The sequence below is a fragment of the Metopolophium dirhodum genome, chromosome 1 (genome assembly GCF_019925205.1).
Source record: "Metopolophium dirhodum isolate CAU chromosome 1, ASM1992520v1, whole genome shotgun sequence".
NCBI classification, from domain to species: domain Eukaryota; kingdom Metazoa; phylum Arthropoda; class Insecta; order Hemiptera; family Aphididae; genus Metopolophium; species Metopolophium dirhodum.
In genome coordinates, this window is record NC_083560.1 from 48271520 (window position 1) to 48296453 (window position 24934).

Consider the following 24934-nt stretch of genomic DNA (forward strand, 5'->3'; position numbering starts at 1 on the left):
ATATTATACGGATGGAAATTCAAATTCTACAAATCGAGACCAATTTTCGCGAATAATAATAGAGCAAGTATGACGTAAACTATATATTTTTACACGCGCATTCGACCGAGAGTCCGAGCAAACGTTTTCGGAATAATAAATTAACCAGGCGAGAATATTATTATTGCATTATTATACCTTCAGCGAGAAGGGTAGGTAGGTAGGTAGGTATAGGCATTACTGCGGTATATACTTTACGCGCACTCCTCTCGCACCGCACACGCATTTGGCCGTCGCCGCTCCACATAATCTGTAGGTATATACCTACGTATTATAATTTAGGTGTACGCACCGAACGGGCATTGTTGAGTTTTCTGAAAAAAAAAAATAATAATAATAAAAACCAGATTGTATTACAGAACGACGCGGCGTCCCTGTGAAGTCCGCAGGGTTTTGGGTAAGTTTTTCAAATGCGGGGAACTATTACTACTACTACGGCGGCGGCGGCGGAGTTTCAATTGTTTATGACTGTTGGGTGTAGGGAGGGGGTCCAAGTACAATACGAAAACATTAAACGAACAGGACCGTATCTCCGATCGTATTTTCCGACACACATGACATTTGATCTGAATATCGTTCCGTTCGGACTACAATGCATTATTGCAGCTATATACGCGTGCGCATATATATATATGCACACACCATACGATATAATATATGTAGTAGGCACATAGACTATGTATGTACATATAGGTAATAGGTATTTATATTATTATATTATTTATTATGCAAAACGCACGACGTGGTCAAGTCCGGGACGAGGTATTTTTTTTCGTGTACACATATATGTAGAACGTATTGTAATATCGCCCGAGGGTTTCGAGTTTTCGACCACGGACATGAGTATACATAATATTTTTTTTTTTTCCATCTCAGCTCGGAAAGTCGTTATATATACGCGAATGCAACGATCGCTCGATTTAACGCTGTTTTCACAGTGTGACGCACAGCCGAAACGCGTACTCCCAAACCGGGATTGTAAAGAAAATAACATATACACGGAGAAACCTCCCCTAACGGACACCTCCGAACAGTGGACGCGATATTTCTGCGACCGCTACAGTGTCTGCAGGTATGGGTTCACTGATGTAGTTATCGCGGTGCATGTGCAATTGAAAATTGTCGTGACTCTTTATTTGGATTCATCCCCGAAGATGTATAGGATACAAACGCGGTCTACAAACGAAGTATAATGTGCAATGAATATAGTGCAATATATTATAATATGATTTGCGATCACAATGAAGCCATGGGTCTCGGTGGATTTTTTTATTCGTAGTAAATTGTAAATGATAACAATAATACCAATACATAATACTTAAGAGATGTGGTGTGCAATGACGAGCATTATATCGTAATGTTACGTATATGTATCATGGAAGCAATTATCAGGCCTTACGACAATGGCCATAGTAACAATATAACAGTTGTACAACAGTGATGTCGAATCAATATTAAAGATATACCTAATGTCCTAACATCTATAGTTGCATAATATTATATAGTGTTTATTGCGACAGAATCGTCACCCCATTTGCAAGCCTGGGCAAGTTAATGATAACTTTTAATTGAGTTAAGTTAAGTTGATTGAAAGCATTTTGATAAGTTAATGGTTATCCTATTTTTTTTTCAACTCAGTTGAGTTAATAGTTATAATATGGAAACTTACAATCAACTTATTAAGTTATGTTAGGCGTTTTTTTTCTAATATAATATAAATAGCCAGTAAAATTGTAAAAATAAATAAAAAGTAAATGTTTATGCAATAATATGTATCATCAATAATAATTGAATTATATTTATTATTTCATTATTTATAAATTAACGTAACTTGGATTTGAATAAAGTTGACTCGTTATTTATTAAGTTTATAGGTATCAAAAAAAAGATCAGTTAAGGTAAAAATGAAGTTAATTGATATTAAATTTAAAAAAAGTTACTTAATTTTTAACTTAACTTTAATTCGTTTATTTGACCAGGTGGTGTTTTTTGAATAATAATTGTATGAGTTTATTTGATCACTCTGTCTCACTATTTCATTTTGTTGCTGCTTAGCCCTACTTGTAAATTATCGATCATATTAAATGTCAATGCTTTTAATCGTGTTATAAAATACATGTTTACAAGCGGCATTCGATTATTTAGCCACAGACAATATACATATTGTTACGCATCGACCGCATCCGCTGTTGTCGAATACAATTCTCTAAGTTTGAAGTTCAGATCGAAATGATGAAATCGAAAGGATATTAATATATTACCTACCCTCGTGTTCTTATAACAGATTACGTAATATTATATTCTAAAGTTTCCACAACACCACTGCGCTGTACTAAGTTCATAAATTAATTGACACTCGATTACATTTTATGAGCCTTGCTTGCACATAACACTCGACAATTAATAATACAGCACTTCAATTATAGTGCTTTACTAGTATTACGTTAACTACAACGTGGCTTTATTATTATAAATCTGAAATTAGGTAAACAGGTCACGCGTGCACGAAAACTATAAATGCCGGGTTCAATCTAAATACCTACCACCCAAATTTAAGTCCGATGTAATACAATACAATATAATAAACACCTAATCGTGATTTTATGTATATTTTCTATTGTTTATTATTTCTATTCGTTATTTTATACATTTAATTTAGAAATGCTATAATATGCTATAGCAATTACATTTTAACAGCTAGATAATGTACATAATTTAATCTTCCTTAAACGCTCAAGTGTTTTACATAATATTATTATATAATTATTAATTACAATTATATAAATCATTTAAACAATTATAATCACTAAAACGAACAGAAAACATTAATTTGTACATTATTCGGTCAACAATAGTATAATATGTATAAATAGTAGTCACCAAACCATATATCTATTTGAATATAGTAATATAGGTCCCTCATTATTATCAGTTCTATGCTCCCAACAATGGACACTACTCGCAGCATAATACAAGTGGCATGAAAACTTCGTTTTTATTACCCAGAGCTAGAATATAGTATTTATATTCTGTATACAGAGTACCTAACCATATTTCTAATAGCAGACCCTCGTCCATTGCCAAACACATTTTTGATACAATTTTCACTACCTATACTATTATCATCGTCGATTTTCCTATTATGATATATCATTCAATCGGCTAAATAGAAAGTATGACAATGTCATTCAAAATAAAAACAATTGTAATGTGTAATCAATTAACGAAGTGATCACTCAATACCGATGCCTACTGCTTGATTAAAACAGTATTGTACTTCTAGCCAATCCTTTGAGCACTGCATACAAATGGTGTGTGCGAGAAAATAAAAACAGGTGGTTTGTGTTTAATAAAGTGTTTATTAAATTTAACTTTATAAAAATAATTGTAGACAGAGTGAAAGAACTCTGCCCAAGATATAAGTTAAACGCTGAATTCGAAAATGATTTGATATGAATGGCGATGTTATCACGCGGAATAACGAATCATATTATTATAAGTCCTACAATGAAGTTAAGGTTTACTTAGAATATACTCAAACAGGCGGCGATGGTAGTACGCGAGATAACGACCCATCCAAGTCGTACAGTTTGGGGTGTAAGACTGAATCTAAATAACATTTTAACATTTTGACATTCGGGAATCATACAACCAACCTATAACGTATACAACACGGAGTCTCACCTGTACATGGCAGAGAAGGAATATATTTTCAGAGGAAATCAACTAGGTGTTCTTGATGTATATAATAATATCTTTCTGCTTTTTTGTGAATTAACTTTTTATCACGTATTACGATTGGGAAGATTCTAGAATCGTGGTTTGCCGTAAATGTTAGGTAATCTCGAATAGGTGCCAAACTGCCAACTCTGTAATGTATAGCGAACATTATTAATGTGATATCGAACGTTTACAATACTTTAAAAATTAAATATAAATACTAAAATAAAAAAGTTATAGTTACTGTTTTTCAGGTACCTATACTTATACGATTATACCAAATAAATTACAATAGTACCGTAAATCAAACACAATGATATAAGAACACTTAGGGTAGAAATAAAATTGCGAACACACAGTATACTTACGTTCACAGTCTCATTATCAGTTAAAAGTATATTTTTTTACTATATTCTTCTACATTTCTACCAATAATATTATAACCATAAACCATGTTGGTCGAGAATAATATGCAATCATATCTCATCGATTTTTGACTAGCCCTGTTGTCATCGCTTTGCTGTTATCCTCTTTGTGCCAAACGTAATACACGTATATATTGTAATAAGTAATGTCTATACGTGCAAAATATGATTTTATACTTTTATATCATACTCGCCAACTGGAAATCACTCTAGAAATACATATACATTTATATCAATATTTGTACTGTTCCAATGTAAGAGTAAGGCTTAGTTTTTAAAACGATGTAAGCACACGCTAACTTAACCCGCAAATTACGATTATGCACGGATTACATTATTTTTATATAAAAAAGAAAAGAAACAGTTGCAAACTGTAATGCTCGTCGTTTACAATAAATTGCTCGTTACACAAAAACGGTTAATACATAATAATACAACAGGATTAAAGTAGGACTATCTTCTTAAAATGGAATTAAAAAACGTCTCGTTTGAAGTTTGTCGTGACAAAGGGACACGATGTTCAAAAAAAAGGACAATTCCGTTTTAGACGGGACTTATGGCCACTCTAGATCTTATACCGACCCGAGAACCTGTCATTATAATTTATATAATACGTCTAATATTTATATATTTTATGATTATCACGTGAAATAATATTATGGTTTCTGATTTTGACTCTGAACTTACATCAGTTTCACGGTTTAACGATCAATATAAAAATACTGTCGACTATACGACTTAAAAAATATAATATAATTAAATACACCAAACCGAATCACTTCTATGGCGTTTTGAATCAAAACCAAAAAAAAAATTTAAAGCACAGCGGAAAATAAAATGGATTGTAGAACCAAAATACAAGGCGAAAGACGTCGCAAGGAATATAGCAATTGCTGCAATGTAGCAATGTAGCTGCAGAAGTGCACAACGATAGTAGTTCTTAACAGTGGACTCTAATATTGTAATATCTTTTCAAACAGGAGATCTGATTGAGAAATATTTTACTATTTCTGCGCCAAGTCTCCGGCGTGTAGGCTTTAATTGATATAATGTATCGTGTACGCTGCACTATAATATGAATCGCTCTGTATATAGCGTTGCGGCGGGTTGCGTGTACTTGCACGGCGTCTCGTCCCGTCTAGCCGTCACAATATATATATATACCTATTAGGTACGATATGGGCGTAATGCGAAACGAATCATTTTGCCGGATTCGACCGCCGCCGCCGCCGCCGCCGCCGCCAAGAGGCTCGCGGATTCGTATAATATAATATTATATAATAATAATACCGATTATCCGTCGGCAGATATCGGCCCGCGGGCAAATGCGTTCTGGTGACGGCGGGAAAAATCGGAGAAATTACGCACCGGCCGGCCGTCCGGCGGGAAGTAATAAAAATCGGCCGAGGCGTGCGCGCCCTCGCAATAAATAAGTAGGCGAAACGACCGGGCGCGATACGCGTATCGTACAACAGTGCGCGCGTGTGGGTGTGTGGGTGCGTGTGTCCGAGCGCCCCGGGGTCCAGGCCGGTCGGAAACGGACGACAGATTGTCGAAAGCAATATTCGCCCGGCGATGACGGCCGCTTACGTGTGGGTGTGTGTTGGGGGCGGGGGGGGGGAACCTTGACCTGGCCCGGCGAATACATTGTTCCCGTGGGAAGAGGGGCATATGATGTGCGTTACGTCCGACCGGATAGACGCGGAGGAAGCAATTCGGGAAAATGAATCGTTTCCTAAGTGCACCCCGACCGGACAGATATATTATTTTATATATATATATACGATCGCGCGCCATCGGATACGTCGCGTCCTCGACCCATCCCGCCGCGCCGACCCATCACCACCCGTCAAAGGTCACTTAAAAAATATCGCCTGACCTATGTGGGGAGCGACCCGGCGCTCAGTGTTCGGTACACTATTCGCATTATATATTATGTGTAGCCGCTGCAACTCGACCGGACAGTTATTTCCGCGAAATACATGCTTTCGGATGTGTTTTTAGCTGCTAGCTAGCTATAATAATAACTACGTCCCGCCGCCGTCGATCCTGCAGCAGAGGCGTCCGGATGACATAGACCGCCCGCAGACCGGTCGAACGGAAAAATAAAAGAGGACTTGACACGTAAACGTCGTCAGGTCTGCAGCAGCTTTTTGTTATTATAGTGGATGTATATTTTATTTTTTACATTTTTGGTTATTTTTACGTCTATCTTGCTGCATTCATTGTGTAATATTTTTTTGTCGATCGACGTCCTGCGACGTAGAAAAACTGAGGAGGAAAGAAAATAACGTTGAAATTTCCGATTCCAATTCACTTGAAATCGTTTCAATTTTCTAGTTAAAAACGTATTACGTGAAGTAGTTATTTAGTATACGCCACCTACCTACCTACCCACTATGTGACGGAAAAATATAATGTTCATCACATTATTCGATTGAAAATTCGCTTGTGGCTTTTTATCAAACCTTTCGCCGGACTCGACGCCCCGCCTTCCAGAAAAATACTACTAAATAACTATCGCACCTAACCCATGTATTATGCAGCTACGAATTTCTTTAAACTCAGGACGCAGGAGGACCGTATTTACTTTAAATAATCTTTTTGCTTTATATTTGTACATTTCGCAGTAGGTGCATTATAGATGTGTAAATATTTTCGTTCCAACACCAATTTAAATAAATATTCCGTTTAAAGAATTGGTATGATAATAATTATAGTATTTTATTATAAATAAACAAAAAAATATCCTTTTTTTGAAAGCTGAAAAATTAATAGTAACTCATGTATGAGCTTTATTTTAGGTGAGACCTAGGTAAAGGCATATAGATTGAAAAAAAATACTAAAACAACCACTAAATCTCAAGAAATTCTAGTGATGTAGGTAATTTTTTTCTTTTATTGAAAAGGGTCCAGTAATTTTTGAGTCTATCAACTTGAAACATGAAACATAATATAGTGACCAAATATAAAAAGGTGGGTAAGTGGATGTCGCTCGCCTGTACAGTAGGTTACAAGTGGGTTAGGTTAGGTTAGATTTGAATTCAATGATATAATATCATTGTATAAGAAAAACGATTCTGAGCGAAAACCGTCAGTCAGCTTATGATATTACTAAGTATCTTTGTAATATTATTGTGAATAAAGTAATTTATATACTTACTTCTTTACGTGGAACCTTGTTTTAAATTTTCAATCCTTAGCTACAAAAGTTGAACATTTTATAAATTTTTAACTACAAAATAATTATTAAATTTTAAATTTGATACATTTTGTCAAAATTTGAACTTTAAATGCTTATAAAAAAAAATTGTGCCAATGTATTTTTAATATTTTTCAACTGCTATTGTAACAATATATCGGGAGCCTTGCATTAAATTTTCACGCTTTTTTACCCAACAAATAAAATTTAATTGGTATTTGTAGAAAAAACACTAAAAAAATTTAAAACTGACAATGTCCGTAAACAGCTCAATATAAATCGAAATATTTGGAAAATTGTATGGTGTACAGAAAATGCTAATATAAAAATTCAGTCAAAATTGCACGTACCTACAGTCAGTTTTTTTAGAGTTACACCAAAAACCAAAATTGATTTTCTCGAAAACAGATTTTGCGTAAAAATTCCCGTTTTTCCTTAATTTTTCTTTTGTTTTTCACGTCGCTTTTGAAAACTATACGATTCACTTTCCTATCAGAAAAGTTACTGTTGAAGAAAATCCAAGCATTTTTACTGCCCTAAAAGCTTAAAGATGATAGACAAAAAAAAAAAAAATTTAAAAATAAAAAAAAAATTTAAAAATTTAAAATTTAAAATTTAAAAAAAAAAACACACATCATTGTAAAATCAATACATCAATCGCTTAGCTCAGAATCTAAAATTATGAGTTAATATCATTATATCCAATCAATTATATTATATTTATGTAATATCAGATATTATGTACCATAGATATTAGATACATACCTGTGGAAACCATTTACATTAAAAAAAAATGCTAATTTCTACTAATTTGCTACCTACTTTAACTTACTATGATATCATAGTGACATGGAACCAATGGAAAGCATTTGATACAGACAAAAAAAAAAACCTTTCCGTTTTACCAAATTTTCCTATTTTTTTCCCTTAAATATCTCTAATATTAAAAAAAAATATGCCAAATCGGTCCAGCCGTTCCCGAGTTATTATGCGGTTACCAACGGACAACATTTCTTTTTTATTATATAGATTTATGTTTAGTAACAGGTAGGTACATAACATTATAATACGATCTACTCGTTTAACAGTATTGAATTGATCATTCCTCGTCATTACAATATAATATGAAATTCTGAATATTTTACCGTAATATCATAAGTTGTGATAAAATAAACAAATGAAATATCAAAATTTTTTCAAGACGAAAATTATGAAAACAACCTTAGATGATTAATCAAAAACATTTTTATCCTTCGCCCGCCGTACCTACCTACTTCTGTTTCGTAGAAAACCTTCGTCACTGGTCTGCCCGTTGCACGTCAATCTCTTCGGCCTATGCCTCTTGACCCTTTTACCACTCGTACATGTCAGGACGACCTAGTCCGTCTTCAAAACTGACGTTATAATCACATGCGCGCATACAATCGCACACTCACCCGTTTCCCAATTAAACCGTACAATTGATTAATAGTAGACAGCCGAGAACCAACGAGACTACGAGAGTTTTCATTATGACTGTTTTTCAAGAGAGGACGTGAATATTTCATTTGTTTATCTTTAAACCCGAGCGTGTGTAGCATATTATAATCATATTATTATAGTACAATATTATTATGTTTTGATATTGCGTGTGAAATGATTTTTTTATTTTTTGGGTACCTACACATTTGTTCGTCGATTCTCAATTGATTTGTCATAATATACACAGCGTCATAGTGGCTACATATTAGACTATACGGATACATGAAAATAGTAGAAAATGGACGTTCCGTGTAAGTACCTACCTATTATTTTGAAAACGTCAACGCGGTTCAATAGTTCTAAGTTGGAAATATACCTACTATATATTTTGAAACAAGTAAACTAAATGCAGACCTATTACCTATTTATCAGTTATATGCAGTTATTTTTCAGTTTTTATCCAACATTTTAACAAGTGTGCATATTATTTTTATGAATCGCGAGATTAACGGGTTTGTTATATATTAATCCACTCACTTTAAAACTTAAAACCGTCTATAATATACACATAAACGAGTCACGAGCAGCATAACCGTGAATGCGCGACCACATATTGAAATTCAAAGTCAATCATTACGTTTTAACTAAATAGAAAACCGTTGTTTTGCATTACGAAAATTCGTAAATCGGACGAAGGGCCGCACTCGATCCGATTGGGGGGGAAAAAAAACAAAGCAAAACGAAAGTTGAAAAACCTCCTCGTCGTAGGACCACGTGAAATCACGTCATCACTATATACCGTACATAAGAGCCCCAGAAATGTTTGGTTGAGACGGTGGTGGGGGTGAAACCGACGGAGAGAGTATAATATTATATTATATAACGCGTACATACATATATATATATTTTTATTTATAACGTTACGTAATTACAATTTATAATATATGAATTAATAATAATACAGTGGTACTCATATACAGTATTAAAGTACCCAGCGGTGGTATAGTAACACAAGAGACGACGAGCGACGAGTACTGCACGTACACGCGTCACATACTCCACATTACACATTTGTGTATACATTTTTATTAACGAGTAGTATATAAATTATTATATGTATAATACGATGGGGAAAAAATTGTTCCCATGTATACCCTTTTTTTTTTCTCTTTTCCTCTTTCATTTTCGCCCGGTGCTCCGGTTTTATACACGCACAGAAGTTCCCCCCGGCACTCACCGCCACCGCTTCTCCGCACAGCACTGGCGAGCGAAATATTATTCTCTCGTGCGGTCCATTAGCTGATGAATTCAGATCGGATCGCAGCGCGCGCCGCAATCGTCGCTGGACGATCTAACAATGCGTACATTAATCAGAGCACTGCCGTGTTGTGTAAAATAATATGTACACACACACAAAATATATTATATATATATATATATATATATATTGAACTGTATATTTATATATATGCAATGTTATGTATGGATGTATATATGGTTTTTCGTTTTACCCGCTGCAGACTCTAATTGCACTTCGCGCGTGCCACCCTCCCACCCCTAACTGCCGGAATAACGGTCCGACGTGTACACGTTGGTATATATATATTATGGTATAGTTTATATAGTGCATATACCCCTGCAGGTCGTAATTAAATTACCACCGCGGTGATTAAATAATATATCCTACCTATACACGCTTGCGTGTGTGTGTGAGTGTATGTGTGGTAGTGTATAATGGTAATATTTATTACATTATTAGTATAAATTATAAATCACATATATTTATAATATAGTAAGTACTTAGATGAACATATTTTGTAGTCAAACCAAAAATAATTTTTTCGGAAACTATATTTAATTATATTAGTTTAATATTATCCTTTGTGCAGGGTAACACAAATATTATCATACGACACGTGTGATCGAATTACCTCATGTAATAACAAGCTATATTATGTGCATAAATATGATAATATGTGATCAGCTCCTATTTTTTTAACTTATACATTTTTATTTTCTAGAAAATGTCATACCGTGCTATGCAAAAACAAACTGTATGATATATGGTCAGGTCTCTTCCAGAAAGAAAGACCTAAATGAGGCACTCCTGGTCAATGGTGATCTCTATATGGACATCGGCGCACTCAGGTAGACAGTTCGTGCATTAGAGAATGAGAACAAAGTCCTTAAAACCAAATCAAAAACAAAAGAGCCACTTGAGCCTGTGTTCATGGAGCTAGACTGCGATACAAGTAGTTGACAGTCACCCGGGACCGTCAGCATCAACGTCTTCCTCTAGTCAAGTAAAAAAGTCATAGCCAAAGGTGGAAGTCATAAGCGAGTCCTCCCCCCCCCCCCCACTGAAAGAGCACGCACCAAGGCACAAAAACGGTAAAAGCGCTCATACCCCGAAGAAAGGCGACGCCAGAACAACAATAAACAAAAACCGAGCCACCAGTTAACCTAACAGAGAAAAGGCTAAGAATGCAATTGCCAGAACGGGTTTCTATGCGGAAAGCTCGGTTGTCTGGAAAGACATTAAAACGTCAATCGAACAAAAAATCTCAGCCCCACAAATGAGAACGGTTCACAGAAAAAATGGTGGTGTTATTCTATTCGCTGATGACTTAGAGACCTTGAAGGTACTCCGACGCACGAGTAGAATAACTGAACGCGCTCCTTTCAACCCCCGCTTTCTCATAAGTGGAATCGATAGCGACTTTGATGCCGAAGAACTGCCAGGCGCAATCTGCGAGCAAAATAAGAGCCTAGGACTCACACATGAGGACAAGCAGAACCTCAAACCCCTATTTAAGCTCAGACCCCGTAATGGTTACACAGTAAACTGGGTCCTGGAAGTGTGCAATCATACACTTGAAAAGGTAGCAGGCAAATTCCTTTACATTGGCCTATCGAGATGCAAATCTAGGCTCTGGACCCAGTGCTCACAATTTTACAATTGCCAAAAGTTTGGTCACACGGCAAAAACGTGGAAGTCCGTAACACCTATCTGCAGAAAGTGCGCCAGTGAGCATGACTCTCGTACATGCACGTCAAACGACATTAAATGCAACGGCTGCCAACATGGCTTCAAGTAAACTATGCACGAGCAGGGACGGTGCCACCAACATTATTCTTCGTCGAACCGACTTGGTAATAAATTGGTACTCAAATGACTAATAAAAATAATAATAATACAACACAATCTAAATAGGGACATAATTGCGGGCCACCAATTGCGGGAAGCGTGCAAAAAACAAAGGGTAGACTTCCTCCTGGTACAAGAGCCTCTTGTCATTAACAGTAAGGTTTACGCCTTCGAGTGCTGTAGGTCGCACACCAGTAACGATGCGGGAGCCGTGATCATCGCTCTCACAAACCGCTTCCAGTCAATTAAGTTAAGCACATTATCTTCTAATCACACAGCTGCCGTAAAAGTTGCATACAGTAGGGGCAATAATGACTATGTTGTGCTAGTGTCGGCATACTTTAAATACAGTCTGCCGACTACTTCGCACATCGAGCGGCTAGAGCAGAGTTTGGCCAAGGAGAACGGTGATTTGCGCTGACACTAATGGACATTCCAAAAGATGGCACTCTGACTCACGTAACCGCAGAGGCAGGATAACAGAAAAATTCGTCGACAAATACGGCCTAACAGTACACAACCGCCCTGGCCAGTTGAAAACCTTCTGCCACCGAGATTGGTGAACGTCAAACATCGACGTCACGTTGACAACGCATGACATTAAAAGAATGATAAACGAGTGGACTGTGTGTGATATTACTGATAGTGACCACAGAGTCATCAGTTTCTATCTGTTGGTAAAAAAGCCACCAATGAAAGATCCTGAACGTACCCGGTAAGATGTCAGATCAGCCGATTGGGATCTTTTTGCCACTATACTAGCTGAGATCGGTCGCATACCGGAGAGTAGCATTAACTCCACGGCTGAAGGTATCAGCCGCGCCATAACCGTGGTGGTTGACAAATCAATGACAAAAAGGAAACCAGCGGGTGCCACAGGCAGAAGTCTCTGGTGAGTCTCCACCAGTCTTGACCACTCTTCGGAGAAATCTGGCCCACCAAAGACGATCTGGATTAATGACTAACGACAGACCTGCATACAACAAGTTACGCAATGAGTTTCTGGCAATGACCAGACTACACAAGACTGCCGCGTGGAAGTGCTTTGCAGAAGAGCTCAACACAAACCCGTGGAGCAAATCTTTCTCGTGGCTAAACGCGGAAATACAAACCGCACCATGCCCAGCACGCTGTCAAAACCGGACGGGTCTCCAACCACAAACTGCAGGGAAACGGCTGACCTGATACTAGATACGTTTGAGCCAGTGGATCCTATACGGACAACTCTGGTTTCCAGGGACCCATTCAGTTTATGGACAAGCTCGTCTCTGATCAGGTTAAAACCGCAATCTCGAAAATGAGGCCATCGAACGCTGAGTGCTGGAAGACAGCGAGACTTGCGATTATACCGAAGCCTGGTAATGACGACCACAGCGAGCCCAAGTCGCATCGCCCAATCAGTCTCCTTCCTGTCCTGGGTAAAGCACTGGAGTCAGTTATCATAAGCGAATTAACAAGTGAGACAAATCTGGATGCGTACACTGAGCATCATGGTTTCACAGTGGGAAGGTCCACGATAAGTGCGATTGAAAATCTTTACGACTGGATCGATGCATCCAGAGCCAGAATATATTTGGAGTTTTCCTGGCATAACAGGCGCATTTAATAATGCCAAATGGTCATCGTTACTAATGCAGCTAAGCCACCTCGGATCATCAATCGGCACGCTCAGAATTGTGCATTTATACCTTAGCAACAGATCCACTGAGTTTGATCTAGAAGGAACCTGTTATAGAAGGACGTTGGAACGCAGATGCCCACAATAGTCTCAGCTCGGCCCTACATTATGGAAAGTCACGATGACACCAATATATGAGGCTATAAAAGGGTCCCACACGACTAAGGTAATAACCTATGCAGATGACATCCTCCTCATGGTCAGAGCAGTCAGGCCACAAACAGCCTTCCGCCACATAGAGAAGGAACTCTCGCAATCCTAAAGACGTGGGCTGCGAAATTCGAGCTCAAATTTTCGGCAAGCAAAAATCAGCTTTTGTCCTTAAACGGCGGTCTTAAGCCTGGATATAGCATTGGCTTTGGTACGGAACCAGATGCACCCAGGATTTCATCGACGGCTACAACGAGGTACCTCGGCGTACTCCTTGACCCGAGACGAAGTTACTGGGACAACGTGGTTTCCGTCAGTAAAAAATCGGCTATCATGTACAGCCGTTTAAGGGCGCTCTATTCTACCAACTGGGCATGGGGCGTTCTGCCACGAGTTGCCTATGGGGCTGAAGTTTGGTTAGAAGGAACCAAACTCATAAAGAGCCGGAATAAGTTGCTCTCTGCCCTAAGGGCCCCACTGCTGGCAATGACGAGCGCGTACGAAACGTCGTCGACAAATTGCATAGCAGCGGTCGCTGGCATTTTCCCGCTCGATCTTGAGATCATATTCCAGGCCTTCAAGCGTGCCCATTCATAGCAGAAAACCACTACAGAAGATCTCGCCGTAAAAACTGATGAACTTATGAATGAGTGGCAGACCCGCTACAAAACATCAGAGAAGGGGAGTTGAACCCAGAAAATGATTCCATCGGTAAGTCACAGGTGCAGTCTGCCGATGGAACTCGACTACTGGACCAACCAGTTCTTAACTGGACATGGGGACTTCAGGGCTTAACTTCATGGCTTTACGTTAGCTTCTGACCCCATTTGCGAGTGTGGATGGAAACCAGAAACAATCAGCTATGTATTAAGGTTCTGTCCTAGGAACGCAGTGGCTCGGCTGAAGCACAAGAGAGCCCTCAGAGAGGAGGGCATCAGATGGTGTCCAGAGAATGGAGCCTTCCTTAAGTCAAAAAAGACCTACGAAGCTTTGGTAACCTTTTCCAGAGCAGCTCTCTCGAACAGGTCGGATCGTTAAAGCACAATGAACATAGACATCACATCATAGAATAATGTCTGAGAACCTTATGGGTCGGAACGCTGCCCCGACAGTGACGGAAGGCTAAGTCTCGGCGCGTTCCCGATGGGCGTAAGGCGTAAGGCGTATGTGGCAGAAGTGAGGGAACGTGGAGTTCAGCCCTGCTGCGGGGGCTGTGCAGAATTCCACACCAGTAATTCCTGCTTGTCGTACGAGGCGACTAAAAAGGAACAGGCCAGGTCGGGGCGTTGTGGGCAGTGTCCGTCGTTTGGCGGTCGTATGCCTCTACGGCTCTTGACGAGCACCACGTGCTAATAAAAGGTCCGTAGTTGTAGTCAGATGGCTTGCTGCAAAGCTTGTCTGAGGACGTCAAACCCGGGAGCTTTGTTGTATGATATATGGGAATTAAGACTTCAGTTTCAGACTAGACCACTGGCTTCTGGGGCGGACGTCTTTGAATTTGAAAGCAATGAGATACATTATATAACGAGAAAAGCTTGTCAATTAAATATTTAAATTGTTGGAATTTAAACTATTTAAAAAATGGATTCAGTTTATTTACAAGATATTTTTGGGGAATAAAATAATTCTTTAAACGAATAAATTATAATAATACCAATCAATAATACCTACCTGCAATATTTGTTCTAAAAATGTTCTTTTTACACATATTATAATTTATTGCATAATAATTTTTGAGCTACCTATTACTTTTTAAAAGTATTCAAGTATAGATACGGATACTCGTTTTAAAAAATAAAAAGTATTTGAATACTCAGTAAAAAAATGTATTTGAAAACAAATACAAATACCCCAAAAAAAATATTTATAAATATTTATACCTATAATCCTTTTTAGCATTTTTATGTTATTTTTCAATTTTATAGAGAATTATACACCGTATAATTTAGTGTAACGAATACGAATCCCTCATTTATTTCTTTGTCAAGGTATTTGAATTTTCAGTTATGGGAAAAATTCACATAAAATCAATTAAGTACCTATAAGTTGGAGTCACACAATTATATTTTTAATAGTTTGTACTGTATTTACCGATTTTTTTAAGTATTTCACATCTTTAATGACTTCATACATTTTTAATTTAATATGAACATAATATTACAGAATATTTTTTGGAGTATTTCGAACGAGTAGGTTATTAGTTTTTTTTTTATTTAATTTAAATTTATAAACGTCATACAGCTATTGTTTTTAGTAAATACTAGGATATTTATACATAGACATAATACGTTATAATTCAAAAATGCTATTTTACAAAAAATTGTTCTCATGGTTTGCCAGAGACATGACTTTCCTTAGAGGATCAGCCTCTAGGTAGTTAGTTCTGGCTATAGGTATATTATGATACCTCTCCCAGGTTCTTGTGACCACTGCAGGAATCCAATTCTAGCTATTAACGTTGGAGTCTCAATGGATCTAAAAACTATATTATTTAAAAACTTTACACCAGTATAATCCTTACGACTCTCTAATGTTGCCATTCTAAGTGTGAACAGGATGGGTTGGTAATCATGTGGTTCGTGTTTTATACCCATATCGAGCAATCATTCCAAAGAAGCGATTCCATACACGTTCAATACGCATTTTAACCTGGGCTGTTTCTGATGACCACACATTTCCATATTCGATTACACATCGAACTAACGAGTAATATAAGGGTAAAATACATTTACTAAACATAACTAACACTGCATGCCGCCTTACAAAGCATAGTATTTGCAGGGCTTCGCTTGATATGTGATTAATGTGGGCACCAAAGGATAATAGAGGAGTATAAATGAATCCCAAATCCATAACTGGATCAGTTCCATTACGATATGCATATTTTGAGGATCTAGGACGTTTCGGTGATATGTCAATTCGACGATGTCCGTTTCGGCGAGTGACCATTTCGGCGAAAATGAATAGTAAAAAAAAAAAAATAAATAAAATAATTATAATTATTTATACCTAGTTAATACAGTTAAACATATAAGTATAACATTATTATTTAGCAAATATATAAAAAAAAACTATTTACAATTTTATTTTAAAGCAATATTATTTGCTATACCTCTTAGCAGTCCCTAAAATATCCAAATTTCCGTACTACACACATAATAGTTCCAAATCGGTCAAATCTAAATTATTTCTAGACAAACACTAGTATAATATGTATATACCACCGTTCACTACTAAGCTGATTTTAATAAAAATAATAATAATACCTTTGGGGGGACGAGGTGGCCGAGTGGTCTAACGCGACGGATTCGGCACAGCCGGTCCGAGTTCGATCCTCGACCACTGGGCGGCATTTTTCTCCGTGCAAGTCACGGTGTCCGGAGAACAAGTGCCGCCATCCCCCCACCCCGGGGCACGGCAGAAACCTACGGGTGCCCCATTAGAAATTCTGCCAAACACAACACACACGTGTACCAACCTACCCAATATAAAACCTACCAAACCTACCCAATATAAAACCTACAGTGCCCTCCCCACACCCAATGGCCTATGTTGCCGCGGGTTACCCAATAAAAAAAAAAAAAAAAAAAAAAAATAATACCTTTTTTTTTTTTTTTTTCAATCCTTAGATTGGTTAAATGACTTTGATGGCTCTCCACTTATCCCTATCCATTACAGCTACTTTTAGTTCTTTATAGTTGGTTTTCTCTATATCGTTTTCGTATTAATAATACCTAACAATGAATAATAATAACCATGACGAAATAATTATTTAATAGTTATTTCGTCTTAATAATAACTATAATAAGAGTATAAGTCGTAACAACACAAAATACTGTTAACTGTGTGTCTCTATAGTAGATAATAATTAAAATGCGGTTTGGCAAAAAGCCATTAAAATATTAAAAAAAATGTGAAGATATAAAATTATACATTATATTATTATAAAGGTTTAATTAGAATAACACACTTTTCAATTTCGTACTACACACTATACACTTTTCGTACTACACAAAGTGTGTCGTACTACACACTATTTTAGGGACTGCCTCTTAGAAATATCATTTTATTTTGCCTATCATAATTATTTACTAATCTTTTATCTGTGTCTTGAAATTTTTTCAACTTCCTTGGAGGACTATTTTCCGACACAAGATTTTTATAGTACGTGTCACGCACGGCTTGAATTGTTTTGAGATCCATATTGATAATTGTGACCCCCTTATCGTGTAGTAATAATAACAATAACTTATAGCAATAAAGACAACATTTCTATACCACACCCCATACTGCGAGACAATGTTACAGATAAGTAAATTATTGCCATATCGCCGAAACGGTCACGCACCGAAACGGACATCATCGAATGAACACATCGCCGAAACGTCCAATTCCCATATTTGAATGTTGTGTTAGTTCTATTGAATGAAATAACTTTGCATTTTTGGATGGCTAGTTCAAAGTCAACATCATTACATCAGAGTACTAATGAATTTAATGATTCTTGCGACTTATTGCAGTCTGTGATAGATTTTATACATAGAAATCATTTTACATCTTCAATAAACAATTGAATACTGCAATCAACAACTAAGCACAAGGAATTTATTAAAATGTTAAATAATAATGTTGATAGATGCCAACCTTGAGGTATGCCTGACGAAACTAAGAATTTCTCTGATGTGTTACTAAAAAGATATACAAACTGATACCTATCAGTTAAGTATGAACGGAACCATGATAATAGTGGTTCACCTATACCAAGCTTGTCAAAGGTATATACTAAAAATTCATGATAAACATGTATTATTATTTGACCATGCAACATGAGGAAAATTAAAATCACCACTAGCTACACTCAAATTACAATTTTCTAATTACAATAATCCGTCAAAAGACTTAGTATGAGCATTATACTTTTAGTTATCAGCCCACGGTGGTAGGTAATTCCGCTTATTCAAACCATTTCGCAAGGTTTAGAAATCCGGACAAACAACTGTTCACCAGAATCGGTATTACTATGTATTAATGAAGAGTATAATACTTCACTGACTGCAATTAGAATACCACTGTCATATTCATGATAATCAGTGTTGGGGAAGTTACTTATTTTTGGTAATTAAATTACAATACTAATTCCTTATCAAAATTGTAACTAAATTATTTTTAAGTTATTTTTTTTTTTAATTTGGTTAAGTTACATTACTTTTGAGTTTAAAAAGTAACTCATTTACAATAGAAGTTACTTTTTAAAAAAATATATCACTAGAGCTTAATAATCATGTAGTCAATATAATAATACATAAATTAAATAGGTACTGACAATCAACAATATAAAACTATTAACAGATAGGAAGAAGAACAAAGTCTATTAAAGTACTTTGAACATTCATATATAATTGGTAGACAAGTTATGAAAACAAGAGGAAGGCCAAGAAGAGAACCAGTTAACACACCTCCACTTTTCCCTCCAGAATTACGATCTGTAGCTGAAAGGTTATCATCAAGATTGCCCAGGACGACAAATATGGCAGAATCCTGGCATAGAAAATTAAATAGATTAATATCGCCACATCCGGGTTTGTCTGAAATGGATATTATTATTTATCATTATTTAAATTATTAATTTTATTATTGTATACTGTAGGACTACATAAATTAATCAAAACCATACAATCTACTCAGAACGAAACTGAACCAGTAATTGAGATGCTACTTTATGGGCGCAGTAATAAAAAAATTAAAATTAAAGTCCAATCCCACAATATACGTTTAAACGAAGTGCAACAAAGATTCTTAGTTAATCCAGGTTATGATTTACTAGAGTATTTAAGAGGAATAGTACAAAATTTAAAATTTTAATTACTCACTATATTATATTATTTCTACTAAACAAATACTTATAAGTTATACTAGTATATATACCTACCAATTATTTTAATATTTTATTACAACTTTTTTTTACCTTTTAATACCTACTTTAGTTAATTTTATATTATAATTTATGTTTTTTTTAAATTATTAACACAAATATATATTTTTCGACCATAACATATTTCGATTACATAACATTTCGATCATTTGCATTTTCGATATCATATTTTTCGATCACTAGACTTTCGGCCACTTGATTTTCGGTCAGACAACCCCCACCCGCAGACGCTGATGCCATGAGCCATCCACGACGATACAACACAGAGTAAAGATAACAATTCCATTCTAAAAGTAACACTTTATAATCAAATAGTCAATAGCTATAACAAAATATATTATAGTATAATAATATATTATAGTTTGGACAATTTTACTTATAAATTAAAATACTTATAAGTTATATTATGATATATTTTAATATTTACCTATTTACCTACACAATATTATCAATACGTTCTAAAAAATTATTAATCCAAAAAAAATTGCCGGAATGACGGAATGTCGGAATTCAGTTAGTATTTAAAAATGGCAAGAAATGTCTGCTTTGCAGTTTTACATACACATTACAAGCTATTAGTATATAGATTTAACAATATTCAAATTGTTAATGCTCTAAATGGCAGTAAATAGAGGTGCCGGCTGTCATAAACAGATGCATGGTTTGTCCTTTTATGGATTGTTCTTTAAGTGAAAAGACTTCTAATGGAATATCCTTTTATCAGTTGTTCTTTAAGTGATAAGACTTCTAATGGTATATCCTTTTAACAATTATTCTTTAAGTGAAAAGACTCCTAATGGTTTTTCATTTTATTGGTTGTTATTTTATCGTTTGTTCTTATATAAAAATACTCTACACGAAATAGTTCCTAATGGCAATGCGGTGATCGTGAACGGATGCATGGTTTGTCCTTTTATTTATTGTTCTTTAAGTAAAAGACTCTACACTCAATGGTTCCCAATAACAATTTGGCGGTGGTTGTATAGGTGGCGGCAGACGTGACCGGATGTGTGGTTTGGTCTTTTATTGATTGTTCTATAGGTGAAAAGACTTCTAATGGAATGTCCTTTTATCGATTGTTCTTTAAGTGATAAGACTTCTAATGGTATATCCTTTAACGATTGTTCTTTAAGTGAAAAGACGCCTAATGGTTTGTCATTTTATAGGTTGTTCTTTAAGTAAAAGACTCTACAGTCAATGGTTCCCAATAATAATTTGGCGACGGTTGTATAGGTGCCGGCGGACGTGACCGGATGTGTGGTTTGTTCTTTTATTGATTGTTCTTTAAATGAAAAGACTTCTAATGGAATGTTCTTTTATCGATTGTTCTTTAAGTGATAAGACTTCTAATGGTATATCCTTTTAAAGATTGTTCTTTAAGTGAAAAGACTCCTAATGGTTTGTAATTTTATCGACTGTTTTTCAAGTAAAAATTCTCTACAGGAAATTCTTCCTAATGGCAATACAACGGTCGTTAATGGATGCACGGTTTGTCATTTTATTGATTGTTCTGTGAAAATAATCTACAGGAAAAAATTCTTAACGACAATACGGTGTTGGTTGTATAGGCGCTGGTGGCCATGACTAGATTCATGGTGTTGGGAATTTCACCAGCTTGCCATTAGTTTATGATATACTTGTTATATTTTTCTCACTTTTTACATATATTAAATTGTTTTTCGTTAAGTCAGTCTGCTAACAGATTATTTCAGATAAGTTTTAATAACCAATATCTATATGACTATATCGGATAGTATACATGGTTTTCACCAGTGCGTGTTTTGTTTCTCGGTAAAAATAAGTGTTGGTCACGTCTGTCAGATATTCACCTGCTGCGCCAAAATGTAAAATTTATAATGTTTTGGACTACTTGTCATTCACCTATAGACACACAAAAAAAATACATTGTTGTCATATCAATACATTGATCACTCCGCTGTTGTGAACCAATGTCTGTATGCTATACGCAGTATAAGATATAGTAATAGTATAATATAGAATAGTGTGTAAGCATATTAATATGTGAACAGGCATTGTCACTCGGGCTAAGGGAATTCGCTGTGTGGACAGTTTTGAGCCCGAGCAAGCCCCTACCGTGTCTCGCTGTCTGTATAAAAGTTAGTGTAGTACTGTCAGGCCATCGAGCAGAACCTCTGTTAATCTTTTAAGTCTAATTATTTAAATCTAAGTATTCTGTACAACTGATTATATTAATAAAGTATTAGTGATAACTCATACACCACGTATTTCTTATTAGCGAACAAACTCGGTTTTGGAGACGTCCATAACACCACTTAAAATTTAAAATATGAAACTACAGGGCATTTTACGAACAACTAGGTTTTGAAAAAAATTATTTTGTTATTTTGTTGTAATTAAGAAGACAAATAAACGTAAATACTTGACATTTTTACCAAATATTGCTGTTTTTTCTTGTATGTAAAATTTATGTAAAATAAAATTGGCCTATACACCCTTTCGAGTAACAACACATAATATTATAGCACATTTAACGGTCAGAATAATCAATTTTAAATTTACAAATCAAATAGCACCAGACTTGAGTGAAAATATAATATTACAATGATTAGATGAAAATATAGTTCGTCTACGTAGGTAAGTACACATAAATGTTGACATGACTCATACATAATGCTATTTAAAAAAATCAAAAATAACGTTTTTTTGATCTGTTCAACTCATGTGGTACGAGTATAATATATTTCAAAAGTTAATATAATTATTGTATTCAAGGCAGCAGTGCTGGATAATAACATATAATGAGCAGTGTGTATATTAGTAAGAACTGAACTAGAGCTTATACTGAGGCTTTAATTATTAAATTGACGGCGGCGGCTGACCGTAAGCCACTAGAGCTCATTTAAATCTCGTCGACGGGATGGATAAAATAACAGTTCTGACACGCACACACACACAGACACGCACTCACAATGAGAGAAGGACTCAACTGCGATTTTCTCCTCAGTTATTAATACCATAAACTTGCGTAATTCAATTTTACTTATACCTACTTTTAATAATGTGTAATAATGTAATATTGTAACATAGTAACATTTATATTACACATAATATATAATATGTAGACACTGACACACTGGATACAATGTAGTTTATAAAGTCGATGACGATCGTCCATGAAAAAATTATTATCATTCATCGATATCCTTATTATGTTCAACTACTATTATAGATGTCGTGTACGTTTACGTGTGATACTGCCATGGCACGTCCTTATATTATAATATATATGTTATGGATTTTAATTATTTTTTAATGGCTGTTTTATTCTAGCTGTCATTATATTCAACACACAACGGTCATCGATATACATGGAATATTATATAAGCATTACACAGCTCACTGGAGTGCAAAACTTTTGAGTTATAGGAGGGGCGTCGTAGCCTGCAGCACGCACTGAAGTGGACAACAATATTATAACCTACATAGGTACGTAATATTATCGAGATGTTTAATACTATATTATACAATTTTTTTTTATTATTATTATTGTATTAGATAAATTAAAGTTATGAACGCTATGGAAATGGAAAAGTGGTAAAAATGTTTGACTAGAGTAAATATAATATTACTAATTAGGCTACTGATGAGGGACCTATTTGCACTTGTGTATGGCGTATAGACTATCGTACGTGGAAAAAAATTATCAGAGGCACACCAAAATATGAACAATTTTCATATCCACCCGTTGCACTTAAACATTAAACACTATAGGGGTTTAATATTTTGTATTAATTTCACCCTTATTCCTCACATATGTAACCAATTATCCACCTATGTCTGTCCAACCATTGATTTCGAATGGTTCTGTGGTGTATTGTGCTCCAATATATTTTTGTTTTTGTCCATTCAACTGCGTGTGGTATTCTAGTATAAAGGTATCAATTATTGATATTTTACTTTGGCAGGTCGTACTCGAAAAATATAACATTCTTAAAGAATACGGAGCTGCTGTTTTTGTGAATCATGCTATGGATAATATAGTGCAGTCCGCCAGATGAATAATAACATTGCATAAATAGTACCTTTGAGACGTGAGTGGCGAGTTTTAACTCATCACGACTTATTCTGGTCAATAATATTTTCTATAGCAACATGGTGAGGTGGTATACACTACTTTAAATTGATTGTATTGTTGAAATATTGGGACACGTTCAAGATCGACTACCGACCAGTCTTCGCTGTCTATTAACAATTTATAGGACTTCGTAATTGAGTCATTATAGATGAGTATAATAATTTTATGTTTGATTCAGGGATTGAAACTGGTCTACCTTGAACTTTTGGAGGCCTTTATTTTAGTATTTTTAAATATATTCAATTTAATAACGAATAATTAATATTACGATTACAATTAATATACCTATCACGTGTGTATGTGTATACAGTATTATAGTGTGACTTATGCGTACAGCCGAAAAGTCTGACTGTCACGTTCGGCACGTATTTACAAGAGATCGTTTTACCGCACTCGTCGAAAGTTTCAGTCGGACGCAATCACCATCATCATTTTTTTAATACATAATTAGTAATATATTAAATTTCCACCGGGTAAAAATTGTTGAGATGTGTCGCACGATAAAAACTTGCGATTTCATTTTTTTTTTTTACGAATTTAAGATACAATTTTTATTAAAAAACATATTATTATACAGGTACCTATACTCTTTTATAAATCGTACCAAAAAGCTATTAACACAATAAGGAATATGAAATCTTATTTGAATTCGTTGAGAAGTTTACTTGAGATCGATCGTATGTATAATTAATGTTGAACATTTTCCCAAATTGTACGTTGTAGCGTGTTTTGGCTGGGTTTTTATCTCTGCGAGAGTAGATATATACGGGTGGTCGGCGATCGGGTCCTCTCGGAGTAGCAAAGAGGGCTTGAGGTGGTCTATTGAAATCCAGCTGGTCCGGTTATACCGTTGAAGCTTAAAAATGTTGTGGTTGAAGTGGCTTCCGCGTCGAGTCAATTCAAAGAAAAACATGTGTCGTTTCGAGAGCTATTCCGGCACGACAATTGCGCTTTTGGAATTTTCCGTACCCGGAGTTGGGTGGATCAATAACATAGATTCCTTAAGTGCGCGGATTAGGTCTAGGGTTCGCGGTTCTGGCTGTACGAAATAAAAAACTCACC

At 35.7% G+C, this 24934-nt stretch overlaps 1 protein-coding gene across 1 annotated transcript; it reads left to right on the top strand.

Moving 5' to 3' along the window:
* The first annotated feature begins 13794 nt into the window (after positions 1-13794).
* Positions 13795-19685, top strand: LOC132939608 (uncharacterized). Its single transcript, XM_061006873.1, has 3 exons — positions 13795-13839; positions 19177-19402; positions 19471-19685. The coding sequence occupies exons 1-3, from the start codon at positions 13795-13797 to the stop codon at positions 19683-19685; spliced, it is 486 nt and encodes a 161-aa protein (XP_060862856.1).
* The last annotated feature ends 5249 nt before the right edge of the window (positions 19686-24934 follow it).